Here is a 23,549-nt window from a genome sequence, read left to right as displayed (position 1 = left end):
TAAAAATGTACTAGTTAAAATAATTTTGTCAGAAAAATATCTTAAGTAGTGTTTTGTTCTTCCCTCATATTTAAAATATTTAAAAATACAAAATATTTTCCTCCTATTTTGATAAATAATCGAACTTGTAGGGTCATTAAAAACCAATATCCCCACCAGACATCACTTTTCGCCACCATTGTACACTGTAAAAACTTGCCAGGAATTCACAGGATTGACAAGGATTATTTTAATATATTACTTTCGTCAGATATTTACAGTGAAATGAATGCCTGCTGGGTAATGTTCTTATGAATTACTGTTAATCAACAGCAAAATGATGCTGACATCACAGTAATTTACTGCTCTTGTTTTACTGTGAATTTACATAACTTACAAACTTACATAAAGTTGTCTTTAACCATGCCACTGTAAGAAATTAAATTGTTTAGTCCATAATGGTGATTAGTGTTACATTTGCTTGGGATCTTAGACCCTCTGTATTCATATTGCAATTTCTGATCTAGCCAAGTCAGAAGTGTGACAAATGAAAACATGTTAAAACAATGGCAAACTAGAATATAAAATAATCTAGTTGACTGATTTTAAGTTAGTCAAGCGTCTCGGGTTACGACAGTAACCCCTGTTCCCTGAGAAGGGAACGAGACACTGCGTCGATGGCGACACTTTGGGAATGCCCTTAGCGTAAAGGACCTGCAGTATGAATGAAATTAATCCAATCTGATTGTTGCCTTTGTCGTGACGTAACATGTGACGGCATACACGGAAGCTACAAAGGGACGCTGGTACACAACAGAGTTAGCTTCTGCGACGAAGCAAGTCGCTCCCAAGCAGGGGAAGGCGTGGCGAAGGGACGCAGTGTCTCGTTCCCTTTCGAAGGAACTTGAACTGCGTCGATGACGACACTTTGGGGAACGAGTACCCACTATGCCACAACGAGCCCTGCCTGTCCCAGTGTGAAGCTGCACACAGGCACACTTCGGATGAGAGCACTAGAGTGCCTAGCGTAAAAGGAATGTACAGGCTATATAATCTGATAAAAGTATGAGGGGTAGCCCATCCTGCTGCATCGCACACTTCTTGGATCGGGGCCCCTGAAAGGTGGGCTCTAGAGGACGCAATGCCTTTGGTTGGATGAGCCCTCACAGCCAAAAGTGAAGGCAAGCTGCGCACCTGATAGGCCATAGAGATAGCCTGAACGATCAAGTTTCTGACCGCCGTCACGTGAGGTGGAGGATGAAAAGCCTGCAGAACCATAGGCTGTGCCACATTAGATGGCATTTTAGGCACATAGCCCGGCCTGGGATGCAAGATAGCCTTAATGTCGTCTGGAGCAAACTCCAGGCACCCATGAGATATAGAGAGTGCCTGAAGGTCTCATACTCTCCTCAGAGAAGTAATGGCTAATAAAAAAAAACTACCTTGAGGGAAAGGTTCTTGGCCTCAGCCGACTCCAGAGGTTCGAATGGGGCCTCGACCAGCCCTACGAGAACCACTGCCAGGTCCCATGTGGGAACTCTGGTACGAGCCGCAGGTCTCATACTCCGAGCCCCACGGAGGAAACGTACGACCAGCTGATGTCTCCCCATCACCCAGAGGAGCGTGGAAAGCCCGAATGGCAGCCACGTACACCTTGAGTGTGGACGGGGTAAGACCAGCCCAGAAGCGATCTTGGAGGAGCTCCAGCACTGAAGCCAACCGGGCAGTTAACTGGGTCCACCTCACGCTCTCTACACCAAGTGGAAACACAGTCAATTTTAGGCCATACAATCTCCTCGTGGAAGGAGCTCTAGAATTTAGTATGGTCTCAACCACTCCAGGCGACAGGCCAGCCTCTAGGTACTGAGCCCCCTCAGGGGCCAGGCCCAAAGTTCCCACAGGTCTGGTCGAGGTTGAATATTGAGCCCCCAACCTGTGGAAGTAGGTCCCTCCTCAGAGGCAGTACACAATAGCTCAGTACAAATTAGGCAGTACACAATAGCTCACTAGGTTTTGGAACAAAACCCACGTCTGTTTTACGTTCCACTTTGCAAAATGTCAACAAAAGAAATCCTCTAGCAATCCTCCATTAAATCTATTGTGACACCTTGTACGGTATAACATTAAGAGTGACAAACAAATGAGTTCTTTTTCGACCCCACTCATTTTTCCCCCCTTCACTGTCAGCTCTGAAATCTTCTAGTTTTTTTACCCAGCTGTCAAGACTGATTTCACGGATATTACCATAGTCTCATTTCTGCAGTTTGTAGTTATGAGAAGAATGTTTCAGATTTCGGCTAAATTATGCATTTTCATTATCGAGGGTTAAGTTTCATACAGATCATACAAAGCAGTCAACACAATCTCATTGGAAAACCTAACTACAACGTGGCGATTTCGTATGAATTTGTGCGATGTGAATTGTACGAAAACTGTTTTCCATATAATAGATTCCATTATTAGTAAAGCAGGTTCTTAATGTACAGTATGGAATACTGAACCTATATCATTATCTTGAAGAGTCAATATGATCTATGTGAAGAATTAAAAATAAATCTCAGTACTTCAAGAACAGTGGACCCAAGAGCACTCTGAAAAATCCAATAATACAAAAAGGAAATATGCTACACTCTGTTAGAATTAAAGAAAGTAAATCAAATTATCCCCTTTAAGCCCAGTTAAACATCCTGCTTTGAATGGTGCCAGCTGAAAACTTTTCACCATATTTCCTGTGGGGCTGTATAAGCTGAATTAGTCCTTAGCTCATGTCTGTTGTTAACCTTAAAGATTTGACTGGAGTTGAATATAAATTGCCACAAAGAGCTTCTCAAACCATAAGCTGATTATTCAGCAAAGCAAAATGCTCACTTCAATTCACTTTCCTGCAAAAGAAATGACATATCTGTTGTTTTAATGGCGGTGACTGCAAAAATAAATGCTTAAATCACAACCCCCTTCCGGTTCTAGACAGTGGTATACTATGGCGAGCTGTCTTATTTACAATGTTTCAAAGATAAAAGAGGACATTGGGTAATTCTTTAAGTTAATGTTAGGAGAAGCGAGGCACCATCAAGTCATATAACAGCAGTCTCGCCTCGCCAATCCATATCAAGAAGACCAAACGAAGCCCCAGTGACAAGGGTTAGAACTTGACAGACGATGCCAATAAACAACATGCCATATATATAGGAGCATTAGACTAATTTATGCTGGCAACACTGTCATTAAATACATATAGCATGTGATTTATGGCCCAATCTGCATTGTATGCAACTTTAGAATGAGATGGCTCTAACAGTACCTTTTGTGTCGTTGGTTTTTTACAAAAATATTTAAAATGGAACAGTTTGCAGGCATATTAAATGAACTGTTTTGATGAATTTAAATACTCAGTGTGTAAATAAAGATGTTATTTATGAGAGTATGCCCTTCAATAAGGTTTCAATGGTGAGGGTAAACAAATAAATAAATCTTCATAAGGGGAGAGATGTTGTCCGTTAACCCTGAGTCTTTGAATAAAATACCTCCTTCTCAAAACCTCGGCTTGATGCTGCTTCTCAAGCTGCTTCTGATGCTTTACTTCTCTTACAAACGCTGTGAGAAAGTTGAGATGTGTTAGCTATTCTATGCATAGCTGTCTTTGTGATGGGTAATCCATTTGTTTATAATTGTCTTTTGGGTTTTGACAGGACTAAATTAATTACCGTTTGATCTGAATGTGGGACATAATTAGAACCCTCTTAAAGCTGCAGCCAACCCTCACATCCCTTCTGCCAAAAGGGATCATCCTGCATTGTAATTAAACTTCAGCTCATCTGTCAGAGAGTCAATGTTTTCGTTACTAGAAGAAAAAGAGCAGCAGTATGAAAAAGAGCAGCAGGTATGCTAGCCTACTTTGTTTAGAGTAAAGTAGTCTCACGTAGCCAGACCTTCAGACTGACAGCTGAAGGTCTGGAATTCATAGCAGCTTTCTTTGGCCAAGGCCCGCCCATAAGGCCGTTTGACCGACATGTCAAACAACCAATTACAGTTCGTTTCGTTCAGCGTCACGTTTCGGGGCGTGGAAATGTCCCCACAACAACAGACCGGCGTGCAACAAGTCAGTCAGCATAGAAAATCAAAGAAGGAGAAGAAAACTTCAAGAGTCTATGCCGTGAACCTCGCATACTTTTGAGAATCCTACGTTTAGCTGATCTTGATAAATGCTCATTGTCACTCATGTAAACACAACAGTTTTTCTTCCGCAATCACACGTCTGCGCTTTGTTTCCCGGCGGACCGAAAAAAAACGCGACACTCGCGCCCCCTGGTAATCCGATAAAATTCAACCAATCAGATGACGACTTCGACATTCCTGAAGTGTTTCCAGTTAAGTGTACCATATGCATCAGACGTTTAGCCAACGTTCCGTGGGCGTGACGTCTGAGGCTGAGACTAAGAGTAAAGTGGCTTAACTCCGCACAAAGAGTTTTGTGTGTGTGTGTGTGTGTGTGTGTGTGTGTGTGTGTGTGTGTGTGTGTGTGTGTGTGTGTGTGTGTGTGTGTGTGTGTGTGTGTGTGTGTGTGTGTGTGTGTGTGTGTGTGTGTTTTATGTAAAATCCTTAGAAAAGCTTCATTGGTCAATGTGTCAACCTTCATGTTGTTCCAAAACCGTAAGATGTTCATCTTCGGAAAACAAATAAAGATATTTTTGAGATAGTTCTGTCCCTCCATTGACAGCTATGCAACTACCGATTTAAGAGAACATAAAGAGAAAAAAAAAACTTGAATACAGTGGTTGAATCCAAATTCAACGTAACACGATAATGCGTAACACGATAATGAACATCATTGGTTCTTGCTGAAGCTCAAACGTGCTGCGTAACACGAGAATGAACCTCATTGGTTCTTGGTGAAGCTCAAACGTGCTGCGTAATGAGAATGAACCTCATTGGTTCTCGCAGAAGCTCAAACGTGCTGCGTAATACAAGAATTAACCTCAGTAGCCTCAGTAGAATTAACCTTCCATTACCCTTCAAATTGCGCAAATTGAAATTGCGAATTGAAAATACGCACAATGGAAACACGTCAATTTCGCAAAAACTCTCGTTTATCGCAAAAAGGTTTTTACACCTTTTTGAGGTGGTTTTTCAGGCAATTCGAAAAAGGAATATTTCGCAAAACTGCAATGGAAACAGGTTTTGCGCATTTACAGTCACCTGACTTAGAAGACGCGGTGTGTGTCTGGGGTCCGTGTACGCAAATAATAATAATTATCATCATTATTATAACATTTATTAGGCTACATATTTAGAAGACGCTTTTATCCAAAAAACGAGCGCCTGATTGAACTGGAGCGCGAGAACTGAAACAAAATATAGCCTATGTAGGCTAAAGCTTGAAATGTCCACTTTAAAACGAACAAATTCGAATCGAAAGCTAATAGGCTACCTTCTGATTATGTAATCCGTATGAAAGGTGCATTTATCTCTAAAGGTGGATTCGCCTTACAGCGGAGATGGAAATGTTTTTAGCCGACACTGATTTAGAAAACAATAGTTTATTAATAAAAATTAAAATGCCTTGTTATTTTTTCAGATACATTTATTATCATTAGCCTATAACTCACCTATAAATCACCTTTCTGTAGGTTGTGGTTCCAGAGAGAATATGGCTCTTCTCATTCAGCACTGCGGGAAAAATATAATTTCCAGGTTCTAATTTGGCCTTAGAAAACCAGTAAAATCTAAAAAAAAATTCCCCCATACTAATTTGTGAATATTTTAAATGTTTAATAAAGGGGCAAAAAGTCATAAACAAAAATCTGAAAATCCGTCAACTTTGTGTTTTAAAAATACAACAACCGTTAATTTTTCGTTTTGCAATTACGGGTTAAAAAATGAAAAACGAATGAAGACAAAAGTACACTGACCGTTTGGACAGAATACGAGACAGAGTTCTTTATTAAATTCATAAAAGAAGCAAGAATTTCAGGAATACTGGACTCTAAACCTCAAAGAAATGCCACAATCAAGACCTCGGAGCAGAAATGAGGGAAACACCCAGAAACTCCTTAGGCTATAAGCCTGTGCCGTTCGCAGCCATTAATGCTTGGATAACACACCACGTCTCCTTTCATAAATAATAATAATGTCTAGTGCGGTGGCTGTGATATAGGCTATAAACCTACCAACGTCCGTTGCCATGATTTTTGGAATGACTTATCGCGAGAGGAAAAAAGGACGCTTTAGTTGCATAACATCGGTTAATGGAAACGCCGTCATTTCGCAATAGTTTTTTATCGACATTTAGAAAAAAATCGCAAAAGTTTTGCGCAAACCTGTAATGGACACGTGCCTATTGTTTCTTGCAGAAGCTCAAACGTGTTGAAAAACACGAAAATGAACCTCATTGGTTCTTGTAGAAGCTCAAATGTGCTGTTTAAAGAGAATGAACCTCATTGGTTCTTGCGGAAGTTAAAACGTGCTGCGTAACACGAGAATGATCCTCATTGGTTCTTGCAGAAGCTCAAACGTGTTGAAAAACACGAAAATGAACCTCATTGGTTCTTGTAGAAGCTCAAATGTGCTGTTTAAAGAGAATGAACCTCATTGGTTCTTGCGGAAGTTAAAACGTGCTGCGTAACACGAGAATGAACCTCATTGGTTCTTGCAGAAGCTCAAACGTGCTGCGTAACACGAGAATGAACCTCATTGGTTCTTGCCGAAGCTCAAACGTGCTGCGTAACACATGAATGAACCTCATTGGTTCTTGCTGAAGCTCAAACGTGCTGCGTAACACGAGAATGAACCTCATTGGTTCTTGCTGAAGCTCAAACGTGCTGCGTAACACGAGAATGAACCTCATTGGTTCTTGCTGAAGCTCAAACGTGCTGCGTAACACGAGAATGAACCGCATTGGTTCTTGCTGAAGCTCAAACGTGCTGCGTAACACGAGAATGAACCGCATTGGTTCTTGCTGAAGCTCAAACGTGATGCGTAACACGAGAATGAACCTCATTGGTTCTTTCTAAAGCTCAAACGTGCTGCGTAACACGAGAATGAACCTCATTGGTTCTTGCAGAAGCTCAAACGTGCTGCGTAACACGAGAATGATCCTCATTGGTTCTTGCAGAAGCTCAAACGTGCTGCGTAACACGAGAATGAACCTCATTGGTTCTTTCTAAAGCTCAAACGTGCTGCGTAACACGAGAATGAACTGCATTGGTTCTTGCAGAAGCTCAAACGTGATGCGTAACACGAGAATGAACCTCATTGGTTCTTTCTAAAGCTCAAACGTGCTGCGTAACACGAGAATGAACCTCATTGGTTCTTGCAGAAGCTCAAACGTGCTGCGTAACACGAGAATGAACCGCATTGGTTCTTGCTGAAGCTCAAACGTGATGCGTAACACGAGAATGAACCTCATTGGTTCTTTCTAAAGCTCAAACGTGCTGCGTAACACGAGAATGAACCTCATTGGTTCTTGCAGAAGCTCAAACGTGCTGCGTAACACGAGAATTAACCTCATTGGTTCTTTCTAAAGCTCAAACGTGCTGCGTAACACATGAATGAACCTCAATGGTTCTTGCAGAAGCTCAAACGTGCTGTGTAACACGAGAATGAACCTCATTGGTTATTGCTGAAGCTCAAACGTGCTGCGTAACACGAGAATGAACCTCATTGGTTCTTGCAGAAGCTCAATCGTGCTGTGTAACACGAGAATGAACCTCATTGGTTATTGCTGAAGCTCAAACGTGCTGCGTAACACGAGAATGAACCTCATTGGTTCTTGCAGAAGCTCAAACGTGCTGTGTAACACGAGAATGAACCTCATTGGTTATTGCTGAAGCTCAAACGTGCTGCGTAACACGAGAATGAACCTCATTGGTTCTTGCTGAAGCTCAAACGTGCTGCGTAACACGAGAATGAACCTCATTGGTTCTTGCAGAAGCTCAAACGTGCTGTGTAACACGAGAATGAACCTCATTGGTTATTGCTGAAGCTCAAACGTGCTGTGTAACACGAGAATGAACCTCATTGGTTCTTTCTAAAGCTCAAACGTGCTGCGTAACACGAGAATGAACCTCATTGGTTCTTGCAGAAGCTCAAACGTGCTGCGTAACACGAGAATGATCCTCATTGGTTCTTGCAGAAGCTCAAACGTGCTGCGTAACACGAGAATGATCCTCATTGGTTCTTGCAGAAGCTCAAACGTGCTGCGTAACACGAGAATGAACCTCATTGGTTCTTGCAGAAGCTCAAACGTGCTGCGTAACACGAGAATGATCCTCATTGGTTCTTGCAGAAGCTCAAACGTGCTGCGTAACACGAGAATGAACCGTGTTCATTGATTCTTGCACATCAAGCGAACATGCTTGAGCTTCTGTTTTATCACGACTGATGTGTGCGTTGATGACTGTTTATATGTGAATAGAAGCCTAAATTCAATCTGTTCATCATATAAGAAAATTCATATGGATTAATTTTAGGATCATTTTATGAACTTTTTGAAGCGTCAAACATAGTTACATGGATTATCAATGGACAGAAATATCTCAGATTTCATTTAAAAAATCTTAATTTGTGTTTTGAAGATGAGCTAAAGTCTGACAGGTTTGGAACGACATGAGGGTGTGTAAATGATGACAGAATTTCTGCACATTTCAGTGAGTGAAAAAGGATATTGAAGGGAATTAACATAAATCAAATCACACAATTGCACTACGCTACAAAAGCGAACTAAGCTGTCTAAACAAGCAGGAATGTAAGAGATATTTTCTCATACTTTCTGGTCAGTAGACATTGGCAGTAAACAGCTTACGGGAAACCATGCAAGACGTTTCCACCAAGCATGCCTTGAAGTGAATCTCTGCTGTCGCACAGACGGGCAACTCTCAAAGCCGCCTCCTTCCCACAACTGGCAAGGTTCTGAGCAAGTCAAATGAAACTTGGTGATTCAAGAAAGTCCCTCAAGTGCCTGGCTGAGTGGTCAGCTCAGTTTCACTTGAGTTCCTCACGTCCTTCTACTGTAATTAGTAGCAACATTCAAATAACCATTTTGAATATGTGTAAATTAGTGTCATATAAAGGTTCCAAAAAGCCAGAGAAGAACCATTTGGGTTCCCCAAAGAACCTTCCACTGAACAGGTCTTAAAAGAACATTTTTTCTTAATTTGAAGAACATTTTAATAATCCAAAGAGTTTTCCAGTATAAAAAAAAAACTTTTGTGCAATGGAAAGGTTCCATAAATGTTAAAGGTTTTTCATTGATGCCAATAAAGAACCTTTATTTTTTTAAAATTGTAGAATGGGGAAATCATAAAAGGTTCAAACATTTTGGTTCCCCATCTCTGTCTGCTTTGCTCCTTTGCCTGTCTTGAAACCTTTATCTCGGAAATGGTTTTGCTATGTGTTTTGATCCAGACTGAACTTACGGGAGAACAGACATGGTTAGTTGATGTTTTGGAGGTCCCTACTACACCATATCCCCTATGCGCTCCATGAAATAAGGCTGCAAAACATGCCATTATTGTTCACTTGAACATGAAGAGCCTTTGGGGCTAGACGCATCCGATAATAAAAGGACCCGTTGCTCACTTAATTCTGTTCATCTTCATGATGTGTATGAACCGGTATGAATTCTACAGAACACACACAAAAAAAAGGCTCTTTTATGTCTCTTTACCATAAAATGATTGTGACACAAAAAAGCTCCAGAAAAAGAAGTCCATATGACTATATTCCATTTCTTATTGAAGACATGCAAAAGCTTTGTGTGAAAAACAGATTGAAGTTATTGACAATCTTCCCCTTCAGCTGTAGCCCTTCGTGAAACACATGGGGCCAGATTTACTGACAGCTTGCACCAGCGTTAAAAAACTACTGTCGGGATTTACTAAAGACACGCAGTGAAAAATCAGCGCTGAAAAGGCGTGAACAGGGTTATTTTTGCAGCTGACTTTATTGCATATGCATTTGTAGGAGTTTCCTTTTCAGATGAAGTATTTATGGGAGGAGAGTATTTAAATGAATCATGCAAGGTGATTTACTAAGGTTTGCGCAAGTCAATTTACTGGTATTTGCGCCATTTTCAACATTATCAGTAGATCAGCAGCAGAACTTTCAACTCCCATTGGCACTTTTATTGAATTGCGGTCTCACGCTAATTTGCCCTGTTTAGTAAATCTGGCCCATGAAGTTTAAATATGTACATGTGCAAATGGTCACAATATGCTTTCATTATAATGAAAAGATCATCATGGATTTTGAGTTTCACAGAAGAAAGTCATGCAGGTTTGGAACAACATGAGGATGAATAAATGACAGAATTTTTGTAGGATCAAGTCCCCCTTTGTTGTTTGTCTATGTGGTGTTTTTAATATGCTTCAATACAAACCAAGTGTAAATTCATAAGTCAACACAATTGCTAAGGAGTATTTTCTCCTTAAAACTGCAGTGAACTAAAGACGCGGTTTGAAATCGCTGGTGTTTCTGACGTCACAAACTACATTGTAACTAATCACGTCAACGTGTGACCAGCATTTTGAAACAAATTTGGGCAATTTTTTTGGGATAAAACAAAACAAAACAAGAAAAAACAAAAAAAAACAAAAAAACGGGCCAAAACAAAACAAGCCAAGCAAAAACAACACAAAACAAGCCATATCAAATCAAATAGATAAAACAAAAAGAAAAAATACATAAATAAAATAAATAACTTTTAAAAAAAGTAAATTCATTTTTAGGTAAATTATTTTATTATTGTTATTATTATTATTATTAATTATCTTTATTTAGGATATCACAGGGACTAAAGTAACTGTTGGTTTAACAGTTAAAAACATACACAAAATTAGGTGTGCCAAAATTGTTTAAACAAAATAAATAAAAGGATTTTAAGAAGTGTAAACTCTTTGTTTTTGCACTGTTTGTTTCACACACAATTCTAAAACACCATAAATGAAAAGTAGAATGTTTTCCCAACACTAATGCACTTGAGTCTAAAGGTCCACTCATATTAGTGACCCTCAGGGGCTCAAACACCTATGGAAAAAAATATATTCTCCATTCATTTTATCCAATCAAAAAATCGATTGAGATTCAGGAACCTCACTGATTGGTAGATCTCACATCGGATGCCGGCAGATCATAAAACACACAATTCTACCATTATATTTGGCATTACAACATAACAAACGGTAACAAAAGCTTGTGCGTTCTGTTTTTTTTTACACGAAAATGAATTGCATTTAAAGTAATTAACTTCAAAATCAGCATTTAAATCAGCAAGAGAGCGATTAGTGACAACACTCATAGAAAGATTGTGTTTTAGTTTGGTTGGTAATTTATTTGCAGTGTGTTTCTCTTTGCAAGGAAAGAAATACTGCACTCTTGAAAAACTAACTAAGGTATGGAGTGTGGGCACCCACTGACAGAAACATAAATCGGCGCCTATTCAGTGCTCAAATGTCCTCACTTCATACATACTAAAAGAAAATATACCACTATGCATCAATGTCACACTCACGGTGCAAACCCTCCACACTAATGTGCCACACTTGAAAATCCTCAGTAACCTCAATGTGAAGCAAAGAACTTATTAGCAACATCTAATCTATCTGTGACAATCTGAAGTGATCTCCACTAAATAACCAGCACTGAAGTACTGTTGGTTAGTATTCTATAGTCTTCTGATGTGAGAGTGATAGATCATTCAGACAAATTATACCTTCTCATGTTGAGGTAATGGCAATACAAATTAATCAGTTGCACTCGATGTGATAAATGTCAACGAAGTCTGTGGGGAGCTGAAGTATCTATTGATTGGAGAGAAGAAATGATTTCAATAATTACTGGTATGTATATCATTGACGCTTCCTAAATGAGAAAAAAAAGATCCACGCTCATAATGATTTATGGCAGCTCGCCCAGCGGGACTCTCTCATTTAACGAGCTCCGAGATGAGCCAATGGCAGACGTGCTTTATGACATCAACCGAGGATTTTTCCTGGCTTCATGCAGAGCAACTTCACAGACAGGCATTGAACAGGAGATAAGAGACAGTGCTGGGAGTAACTTAAAGCTCATCCGCAACTGGCAATATAGCAAACTAATGTGATTATGAAGTTCGGAATTAAGATTAGCGGAATGGCTGATGAGATGCCGCATATAAAAATACCTGCCTCGTGGGATGTGTTGAAGAAATGAAGGGTGTCATGATACTCCAACACAAATGGATTCGGTACATGTTAGTGTATGAAGATGCCTCCTGGTTTCAGACCTGCTGCCAAGGCAACATGTCATATCTAATTCATCCAGAACAAATTCAAATGAGCTTTAGAGGAAATTTAAATATACATACATATGTACAACATATAGACAATCTCAGAGTGTTTGGCATGGTAATGGATATGACAATGATATGTTTGGTCTTAGTTTGGTCTCAGTTTTAATGGTGGAGAGGAGACAGTGATGAAGCCAATCAGTATATGGGGATGATTAGGAGGCCATGATGGACATAGGCCAATGGGAAAATTTGGCCAGGATGACCACAGAGAGTCAGGACCTCGGTTTAACGTCTCATCCGAAGGACGGTACTTACACGACACACTGCTGTGAGCAAGTAAGACATGCTGCTGCTGTACTATATAGCGTACATGAATTACCCATAGCAGATCTATACAGGTGGAGCTGGGGAAGGTGGAGGGTTTCTGAAAGCGCACTGCAAACTGCTACAGAAATTGCTGACCAATATTTGAAGGTTGAGCAGCGAGCTCATTGGCTACTGATACAGCAGGAACCAATCAGCTGTGCCCTATAGAGAATGATGAAATTGCAAACCGTTTGGGTTAAGGACCTATCAGCCTGCGCCATCTAGACTTTCACGACAGAACATTGTATAAATACTATGTTTTTTTATAATGCTATTTTTTTGTTTTCATTCAATTGTGCTTCATTAATGAGGCCTATTGAGAGTAACATATCATTTGGTAACACATTTCCAGGTAATGCCTTATAACTTCAGCCAACATAATATTAATTATCAGTATTATCTATCAAACACATTACCTGAACTAATACAAGATCCTTTCAAAAGTAAATTCTCCAATAGAACAAATTTGATATTGCATAACAAAAAGTTCCAATTTGGCAAAGCTGCAGTCAGGTTTTTGGCAGGCTCAGGCGTACACAAGCGGCCAATATTGATAAATAGGCTGGGATTTCTCACGCTGAAAAGAAGCCAACCCTCGAGGGAGGAGTAGCCAATCGGAAGCCAAAGGATGGAGACGGCTGATAAAAAGAGGAGAGCGAAGAGGTTATCAGAGCAGAATGACCTCCAGGTGGGCCGAGTCTTCCATCAGCGTGTGCCGCCATGCCAGGCCCTTCCTTCCCTGGCACTATTGTCCTAACAAGATTGGTTGGTGGCCTAAACTCCAAAATACTCTGTTTATAGAGCGCTTTGGTGTTGATCATCTAATGCAATAAAAGCTCCTTATGTGGAAAAAAATAGAGGCTTTTGTGAAATACCCTTCATAAAAAAGTTCTGTAATATACCTTGATGGTATCAGATGACAATACAGTACCATGGTACTCAATAGCAATGTTTCCATCCACCTATTTTTATGCAAATTTGGGGATATCACATTAAAAAAAAGGCTGGATGGAAACGCCAAGATGCACATAAAATCTAAAAATGTGCAAAAATATATGCACTCAATTGAGGTGGATGATTTTTTAAGAAGATATGCGCATAAACTAAGGTAGAAACACATTGGAAACACATTTGAGATTTTGCCTCAACAGAGGATGTGATTGGAAAACTAACCAGTGGACCAATTTCCTCGCACAGCATCTCAAATGTTGGTTTGGTCATTCTGAAATGCCTGAGCCAAAGTCCGTCATCAAAATGATTTGTTTTATTCCCTCCAAGAAGTGTCTCACATGATTGTGTTCCCAAACACCAGGAATCCGAACGTTTTATGCGATATTCCAATTATTCCAACTTTGGATGGAAACATAGCTAATGACTACCATATCGATGCACATGGTACATTGACACCAAGGTGTTCTAGATCCACCTTTAAGTCTCTAAGGTATATTGATTTACATTTGAAGTGTTTTAAACCCGCTAATAATAATTACAGTAATACTAGGAAGAAATGCCATTTTAAGACTTGCTTCTCACTGGTTGAAAAAATCTGTGCTGAAGAATTCCTGGGTTTGTAGGTTATGGCTTCTGTGAGAAATGAGTCCCACAGCACTGATATTTTTAGACTTCTGTCACTGTGGCTGTTGTCACTTTTATGTTGGTGGCCTAAGAGTGAGTGATAGCAAACATATACTGTATTTACTAGAGCTCAAGGCAGCAAGCCTTCTGGGCCAGCACACCAGCGAGACGTCAGAGAAATCAATAGTCACTTACAGACTATGGAGAATCATTATGACAAGAAGCGTCCTGTTATTCTGGAGTCATTTTAGTCATTGTTTTAATGGCGAAACACTGATGTTTCTGTATTTCCCTCGATAAAAATAACACTGCTTCTGTTTCAAGATGCAAATGAACGTGTCAGCATTCATCTGCCTGTAATAAAATTTCACTTCTGTAATGCGAGGAATTTACAATTTGTTTTCTTCTTTACCATATGGCGATAATTAAGGGAATCGTTGCCACTTCAGAATGAGTAGCCAACATAAATAAATAAATAATGGTAAATTGATATCTTCATATAATCTTAAAATGCGACTTTGAATAACTTTTTATCTCGCAAAAGCAAATGTATCTCATAATTGTGACATTTGTTGCAATTTCAACTTTATTTTGCGCAATGTGGCTTTATACCCAACAATGTGACTTTTGGACCGTTTACACGCCCCAAAAGTTTACTGCTTTCAACTAAAAATGCATAACTTGTTATGCGTTTCGGCTATTCATTTACATGATGACAGCATTTTTGGGGGCCTAAAAATGCTAAATTTTGAAAGTGGGACTCAAAGTGCAAGTTTTTGAAGACGATACCATGTTTTTAAAAACATCTCCGTGTAAACTACAAAAACGTGAATTTGTGAAAACTTTTGCGGTTTTTTACCCTTTAGACGGGAACGCGACAGTGGAGCGTTTTTAAGATTTACACTCTGGAGGGTGGTTTCACTTTTTTGCGTTTTTAAGCCCCAAAAACGCCATCGCCGTGTAAACGAAAGGCACATCTGATGAAATATTTTTACGTTTTCACCCGCGAGCATTCTCGTGTAAACAGGGCCTTAAGTGTTTAGTCTATTGGTACGTAATGTTTCTTTACAAAGTGACATCGCCATCTACTGGCCTGGCATGACTAATACAGCATTTTTAGTCATTTTCGTGGATCCATGTGAACGGGGATCGTTTTGACAATGTTGTCGTCTGTACATGAAAAATGCTAGGAAAAACTTTCCATTGTTAGTACATCGTTGTCATGTAAACATACCCTAAAACTTGCAAATGCAGTTTTGTTTCTTATTGTTACAACTTTAGATCTAACAATGTGAGTTTAAATCTCAGAGTGAAACTTTTTATTACATAGTCTTCTGCAAATATGCTTCACATTTGAATTTCAAAGATGCCATTATACAATTTTCGACTATATCTCACAATGTGTCTTTATACCTAACAACGTGACTTTTTCTTGCAATTTCAGTTTAGTTTATTGTTAATACAACTTTATATCTCACGATTCAACTTTATATCTCACGATGAGAGTTTAAATCTAAGAGTGAAACTTTTTAGCAAGTACATTTATGCGCAGATGCTTCACATTCGAAGTTTGATGATGCCATTACGTAATTTGCAACTTTATATCTCACAATGTGAGTTTAAATCTCAAAGAAGAATGTTTTATCTTGTGATTTGATTCAAAGGTGCCTCACATCTGTTGTTTAAAGATACCATTACAATTTTCAACTTTATATCTCGAAATATGACTTTATACCTAATAATGTGAGTTTATTTTGCAATTACAGTTTGGTTTCTTGTTAATATGACTTTATATCTCACAACGCAAGTTTAATTCAAAGAGTGGAACATTTTACAGTATCTCTTAATTTGATGTGAAGATGTTTCACATTCAAAGTTTGAAAATGCCATTATGCAATTTTCAACTTTATATCTCACAATGTGACTTTTTTGGTAATGTATATCACAATTACCCTTGTATTTTTTGGGGGGTGAAAACAGGCTTCTTTACATTAAGACCAGTAATGTTTATTTAGAAAATCAATGAGGTCGATTTTAATTTCATGTTGACTTCAAACCCAAAAGCATATGACTTGACATACGCTTGCCATGGCCTGAATTGTACTTCCCCTCACTTTCCTCCTAAAAACAAACTATGAACCACTAAAGCAATGGCATATCATGAGCTCCATCAGAACCAAATGCAATTTGGGGCCTGTAGCATCACAAGTGTTTTGAGTCAAAATGTGTTGAAGTGGAGAATGTAAAATTGCTTGTATGCCTCATGAATTGTGTCAGAGTGCATTGCCCTCCTCACATCAACTCTCATCGCCGCAGCTCTCATCGCACTCGGGAAAAGCTTGCGGCCAATAGGGATGCTTTGTGAAATCCCAGCCCTGGGGCATATAAAAGCAGTCAGAGACTCAGAGCAAGTGTGAGGCCACAGGGAAATAAGCAAACAGTTTTTCTGAAAGGATGCAGGTGGCTAGCGGGCCGCAACATGGGCTTTTAAATTTGTTTCTTAATGCTCACAACTGAGGTTCTGTGACAAAGGCCGGCTGGCAATATGTCCCATGTGTATGGGTATTTCCGTAAATACTTTCTAAACAGTCTATGAAGGGCAAAAAGTCAAGCACTGAACAGAACAGATCTGTGAGGTCTACTGAAACCGCTCTAGCCATTAGCCATGTGGTAGGAAGCTGGAGGAAAGTGACATAAATATTGCAGTTTCACATGCGAGTGCATGCAGCTCATGCCCTTTACTGTGAAATTATTAATGCAACAACACATGAGCGACTATTAAATCTAAGTCTACATATTCTAAGCTCTTGTAGTGCATAGAGCACATCGGTCCATATTTAGTTTTTCTAAAGCTAAAGGGTTGTGAACACTTCTTGTAAACTCACGATAACCACACACTCACAAGTACCAATGTGAATAATCCGTCAATGTTCATTTAGTTCAACAGTTTAGGGCTTTAAATACTGTAAAGGTCCAACACAATCTCATGGCAATTCGTAACTAACTATTCGGATTGGTGGCAAATTCGTAGGAATTCGAAAAATCTCATCCGTATTTTTGTACAATCTGCTCACCCCCCAATGTGTGTACCCTTACAAATGTTTAGGGGTGGACCTTCATGCTTGCTTTTTTCCTAATAATCAAACGTTATTGTACGTTTGACATTGTACGAATTCTTTCGGAATTGCCACCTCTTAGTTACATTTCCCTGTCAGAACAGGTTGACAGATCACGCAAAAAGGGAATTTTGGTAAGTAAACAGCTTTATGTCAAGATACCAAAGTACAATTTGACTTGGAATTGTTCTTGGAAAATTCTGCCAGAATGTGTGGTGCAAATGTTGATACGCCTAAAAATAACTAACTTTATAAAAAAATTGTTAGTTACAGTAACACTAGGGCTGCCCCAAATAAAGATTTTTCTAGTCGACCAGTAGTCATTCATAAGCCATTAGTCGACTAATCACACATTTATATTCATTTAATGACTTAATAGGGCCATAATAAATAGCCTTTTCCGTGCAAACTTGCCGCAATAAAAAAAAAAGATGTATTACTCTTATCTGTGTGACATTCCTCACTCCCGACTCTTCATACTTTCGATTTTTCGACGTGCAACGGTCTGCCATTGCATTCAGTTGTTTGCCTTATGCGTCAGATTAAGACGCAGTCAATTCTTTGCATTTGTAAAAGTAGAAATTGAGTAGGTTTAGGGGTGGTGTTGGGTTACATGCTCAAACATGTCTAAATAGTGTACATAAAATAAATGTAAATAAAATTACGCAGGTTGATTAAATTAAAAATCACACCCCAACATACTGGCAACATTATAACCCAATTTATGGCGATAAAATTTCCATGCCAATCGCATGTGTATGATCCCAAAGCTTTGTCATTTAAAGCAATGGTGCAGCATGCACGTCGAAAAATTACAGTACCCTGTGCATTAAAAAGTGATGCCGAGATGTCCTGAACAAGCGTCAATATGTGACAAGTTGGGAATGAGAATGTGTTGAATACGCAGATGCACACTAATGTCATGTTAACATGTATAAAGTCTTGTGGCTATACTTTTTGAAACCAATTATTGCGTTGCCCCATTTACTTCCATTCTCAGTGTCTTGTGTTTACAAATTGTGTTTACAAGTGAAAATGATTGACAGCAAGCCGCAAATAGACCTTGTAATGAACCTGGAACATTCAAGTTTCACCGCCCGGATTTGATGCTAAGAGATCTTAAACTACCCGTGTATAAGACCAAAAGAGAACCTTGGTAAACAGAGCCAAAAATGATGGAGAAGAATGAGGTTTGCATTATCCTAGTAGACCAGTGGGATGTCATTAGCTGTGTTTATCTCTGATGCAGAACATAGATAAGGCTGAATAATCCTCTCACATCATTACAGGCAACTGTATAGACTGTTACTGTTTTAATTGCTGTATCAGTAATCACACACTTCAGAACCAAGGGGCGGGAAGCAATTATCACTTCACATGCCATATTTGGACACGTTTACGTTTTGGAAACTGCAAGTAGTTCATTTAAGTCCCTACGAGGATTGATTTTGATAAATTAGGCTGGGGATTGTATAGCCTACGTATTCTCATGTGTGGTTTATTGTACATTCCAAATAATTTGCTCTCAGATCTTTTACATGCTCCCGGTGTATCTGCCAAAACGCATGATTTAGGATAATCTGACTGTAATTTCCTAATGTTGTGGGAACAGAGAAGGAAATAGAACATTTCTTTAAATGCAGGAATGGTGGGTAACCTAACACAGCATCCAGTTCATTGTATCTATGGAATCTATAGAGAGATCTGCCTCCAGAAAGCTCAATTTAATAATAATAATAATAATAATACAAAACATTGGAGGGAAGAACACAGAGAAATACAGAGCAAAATGTTAATTTTGTACTCTATTGAATTGTATTTTATTGTACACTGTTATTTTTATTGTATGGCATCAAAATGTTTTTAAGAACTTAACAAATAAAGAACTTGAAATTGAAGATTAATTAAGATATGCATATGCATGTATGTTTTTTATTGCATATTAATACACTTTTAATATTAAATACGATTATAAATTAGAAATATAATGTAATATATTGACGCATTGTTAAACTAGAATAGAATAGAATAGAATAGAATAGAATAGAATAGAATAGAATAGAATAGAATAGAAGCGTTGGTAATATTGATCACATCAAGCAAACTTGCCAGTAAAGATCTTTGAAATTGAAAATGAATAGAGAGCGAAAGACAAAGAAACCCTGTTAAAAAGCCTCTCTGCCTGTGCGAAGAGTCGATGCCTGATCGATTCATTGATTATGACTAACAACCTCCTCTGGCTACACAAATGATTTACAAACGCATAATGCTTTTACACACTAGCAACTGTCATTATATTGTACTGTTATGCAGTGAGGTGTTTTAAATCATTACGCGTTGTTGTAAATCAGATGTCATATAATCATACGGGGTGAAACGACATGAGAGCATGACGCAAAGACCAGCACATGTGGTATAGGCTACTATTGGGCACTTCAGCTCAGACTCACCTGGAACAGTCGCAGTATATTAGCGACCATGATGGACACTGAACTCGCCGAAGCCCCTATGACTCCAATCACCTTTTCGGGTTTGACAAACACCGGGGGCTCGCCGTTCGTACACCTCACGTCCGACGTGTCTTTCTGTATGAGAGCTTGCACAAAAGTAAGCGACTGCTCCAAAGCGTACGTGTCTCGCGAACATGTGTCTAAAACCCGAGCACCTAAAGTGATGTTGGGCAAAAGCTCGTCGTCACTGTTGATTTGGTCCAAGGCGTAAAGCATCGCCTCCAGCCGGTGTATCCCGTTCTCCTTCTTGATATCTCCACACGGTTCCCCGGAGACCCCACGCGCATGGACCGGGAAAAGGCCACCCAGGGTCAAATCTCCCTCAATTCTGATGGAATGAGGAGCGTAGATTTCCTGCGAAAGTGTCACATCCACAAGCGCTTGAATTATCCAAAATACCCGCCATGGAAAGCAAGCCATGTTCTCCTTGTCGTTAGGAAACAGAAAAAAGGCACTTTTCACAGTATTTACAGGTAAACAAAAACAGATTTGATCTTAACAACGGCCATAGACCTTATCAAAGTAAGATTGGTGCGGGAACACGTTGAGGTTTTCTCCAAAAACACCGCGCAAGAAGGATGCGTTATTCCTTGGGAAAGTGCGCATCGTATGGCGACGCTTGTTGCTTAGATATTCTGCATTATTTCTTTTAACAAAGAAAAAGACAGGAAACCCAACTAAAATGCATTCAGTACCTTTCAATGATGATTAGTCCTTAAATCAGACACACTTCCACGCAAAACGGATTAAAGTGCAGCGATATTCGACTAAAAAGCGTCCAATCCACGCTGATGTCATAACGCCACTGTAAAACCATCTCGGCTGAGTTGTAACCGATGTATTTTTTTAAAAGAAATAAAGGCGGCAAAAAGTTTTCTTTCTGAATAACGCGTTGCGTATAACGGTCAGGGAAAAACGTTGCTGAAAATCGATGTCAGGTGAGATATCCGTAACATCCTCCCGTCGAGGACTTCGCTGAGGCTTTTCGCTCGGAGCAGGTTCTGCTTATTACATTTGAGAGAAAGAAAGAAAGCTTAGGCGATAATACGTCTTTTGGTCTTGCAAAAATCCTCACAAGAGACAAGAAGACAACCCGCGAGTCCCCTCCTCTCTCTTTCGCTCTCCCTCTCCTTCTCTCTCTTTCTCTCTCCACCCAGAATCAAATATGGATTTGTCAAATGACTCAACGCACGATCGATGTCGTGTTACTCATCCTGGTCAGCCCTCAAAGAAAATACGCTTCTGTGTGACGCGAATAATAAAGCCATATAGTCATTAGACAACGATTAATCGTGAGGAATCAATTGCAGTGGAGGTTTCCAAGTTTCCAACCTCCGTTCAAAAGCTCACGGTAGTTAAACGCATTTAACGTTGAGATATTCAACACACATTTGTTGTTATAAGAAAAGAAGGCTTCTCAAACGTTTAACCATATTTGAATAAACTCCTCATTCAGTCTGCTTGTGTTCTGACAAAATGGCATTCCGCACGACATTATTTCATTGATGTGGGTTTATATGGAATATGTTTCAGCTCTAGAGACTCGAGTTATTTTTCCTGTTGAATGCAGCGACTGTGGCTGACAGAGGAAATGAATTCTGTCAACATCAATTCATGATTTTACCGCCCCACTATGCTCTCTCTCTCTCTCTCTCTCTCTCTCTCTCTCTCTCTCTCTCTCTCTCTCTCTCTCTCTCTCTCTCTCTCTCTCTCTCTCTCTCTCTCTCTCGATACAAAATGGAAAGAATATCTCATGGTTTCTGATTATCTTGCTCCTTCTTGAAGGCACTCGTATAAAAGTCTCCAAACCGTTCTGGAGATTTGCCGTAGAGAATATTACACTGTGTGTTACCAATTGTTTCTCAATACGGCTGTTTTATCAACCTGTCATTTTTGCTGAATGGTCCAATGAAAGTGCGTAGGCTATCTATAGCACGAATTTAATTTCTGGTACAATTTATGCGCCAAAAATAGTTTTTGCGTTCATATGATATGCAGTGTACGCATGCATATGATACGCAGTTTATGGCGTGTAATACGCACGCACTCCACACTCCTAATCCTACCCAAGGAGTTTACAGTGCGTATCATTTGCATGGAAAAACTATTTTTGGCGTATAAATGGCACGAAAAATAAAATTCGTGCTATATATACGCACTTTCATGAGATCGTGTTGGAATGCAGAATACTTGGAATACAATAGGCTATTTGAAAACATACAGAGAACTGGAGAACTGGGACTAGTTTTTAACTGGGGATGTCTGATGATAAATTGTAATATTTTTATGATTTTGAGATTTGTTTTGCACGTGCACAATGTAGCACTGTATCGGTATATACTGTATTACAAAGTTTATGTATGTATCTCTCTCTCTCTCTCTCTCTCTCTCTCTCTCTCTCACACACACACACACACACAAACACACACACACACACACACACAAATTTGGCATTCTATTATGGTAGGGAAGTTTCAATGACTTAAATTGTTTTTATATTGAACTAATGATGCAAACACACACGCACGTCATGTTCTATTTCCTAAACCAAACCCTCAAAAACCTTAAGCATTTCTACATTTTCATTATGACATTACTTATTTTTATTACTTAGTATTGTTTATTATTTTCCTCACATGGGTAGTTGGCTAGTCCTTAAAATTTAAGTGATTTTTATCCTTGTGGGGACATTTGGTCCAGATACTGTATATCATACATTATTTAAACTGTAGTTTTTACATTTATCATGGAAGAATCTGTTATATATCTTTAACTTAGCTTACTAAAAGAATACGGTAATACTTTAATTTAAGGTGACATAGTTACACATTACTACATGTATTAGTAAATGATGAATAATTACAAGCAACTAACCCTCAACCATAACCTAAAATTAACCAAAACTCTATAATTAATATTACTCAGTACTTATTTGAGTAAGTATGTAACTACATCACCTTAAAATAAAGGGTTACACTTTATTTCAAGTTGACATTGTTACAGTGTAATTATACATTTAAGTACCAAGTAATATTCATTAACTACATGTACTTACTATATGGTTAAGGTAGGGCTAGTTTGGTTGAGGACTAGTTGCATGTAATTATGCATAATTTACTGTGATTTCTATGGTAAGTACATGTAACATATTTAACAGGGACAGTAACATAGAGGGTTACCAAATAAAGTGTAACCAAAAATGCTGTAATGACAATCTACAGGGAATCACCATTGATAAGAATAACAAAACGAAAATGTGACTAACCCCAAAACTTACGCCCCACAGGTGGTTAGGTTTGAGGTTGACCTTCATGCTTACTTTTTTCGAAAATGTGTACAAATCGCCACCTTGTTTTGTCATGAGATCCATTTTAACTTTGAGAACATTCCCAAAGAATGCCTTTGCCGGATTTAGCACACTTCTGGGGACGCCTTTGTCTTCCAACAACAAATCGACAAGTTGTAGTGCACACTAAATTAATTTTGTAGACCTGTGAATGCGTGTGTCAGGGACTGAGGCGAAAATTTGATTCCCCAAAAGGGACAGACGTGAAGAAACATGACTCATGCGGATTATTTATGAGATTCAGTAGTGTTGTTGATCTACTGCGTTCCACCAGTCAAACAGTCAAAGGTATGAGAGAGTGTGTATTGATTTGTATGGTGAGTACAGTGAGGGACGTAGATTCAGTTTTCACGTATTCCACCACGTTAACCTTGCATTCCTATTTTCTATGG

The 23,549-nt window shown here is 39.1% G+C and overlaps 1 protein-coding gene across 3 annotated transcripts in view; it reads right to left on the bottom strand.

Annotated features, from left to right (window-relative positions):
* LOC130093560 (metabotropic glutamate receptor 7) overlaps window positions 1–21,084 on the bottom strand; it is a 216,922-nt gene extending 195,838 nt beyond the window's left edge. Inside the window, exon 1 of one of the 3 annotated variants that reach the window (XM_056260572.1) lies at window positions 19,752–21,084. In XM_056260572.1, the coding sequence (XP_056116547.1) occupies window positions 19,752–20,231 (480 nt within the window). In that variant the 5' untranslated portion in view covers window positions 20,232–21,084. The remainder of the gene's footprint in view (window positions 1–19,751) is intronic. The other 2 variants (XM_056260571.1, XM_056260573.1) reach the window with 2 other exon arrangements.
* Window positions 21,085–23,549: the final 2,465 nt, after the last annotated feature.

This window comes from Rhinichthys klamathensis, unplaced genomic scaffold (assembly GCF_029890125.1).
Source record: "Rhinichthys klamathensis goyatoka isolate OS25496 unplaced genomic scaffold, OSU_Roscu_1.1 h1tg000009l_1, whole genome shotgun sequence".
NCBI lineage: Eukaryota > Metazoa > Chordata > Actinopteri > Cypriniformes > Leuciscidae > Rhinichthys > Rhinichthys klamathensis.
The sequence above is the reverse complement of the archived record's forward strand: the minus strand, read 5'-3'. Positions and strand labels throughout refer to the sequence as shown.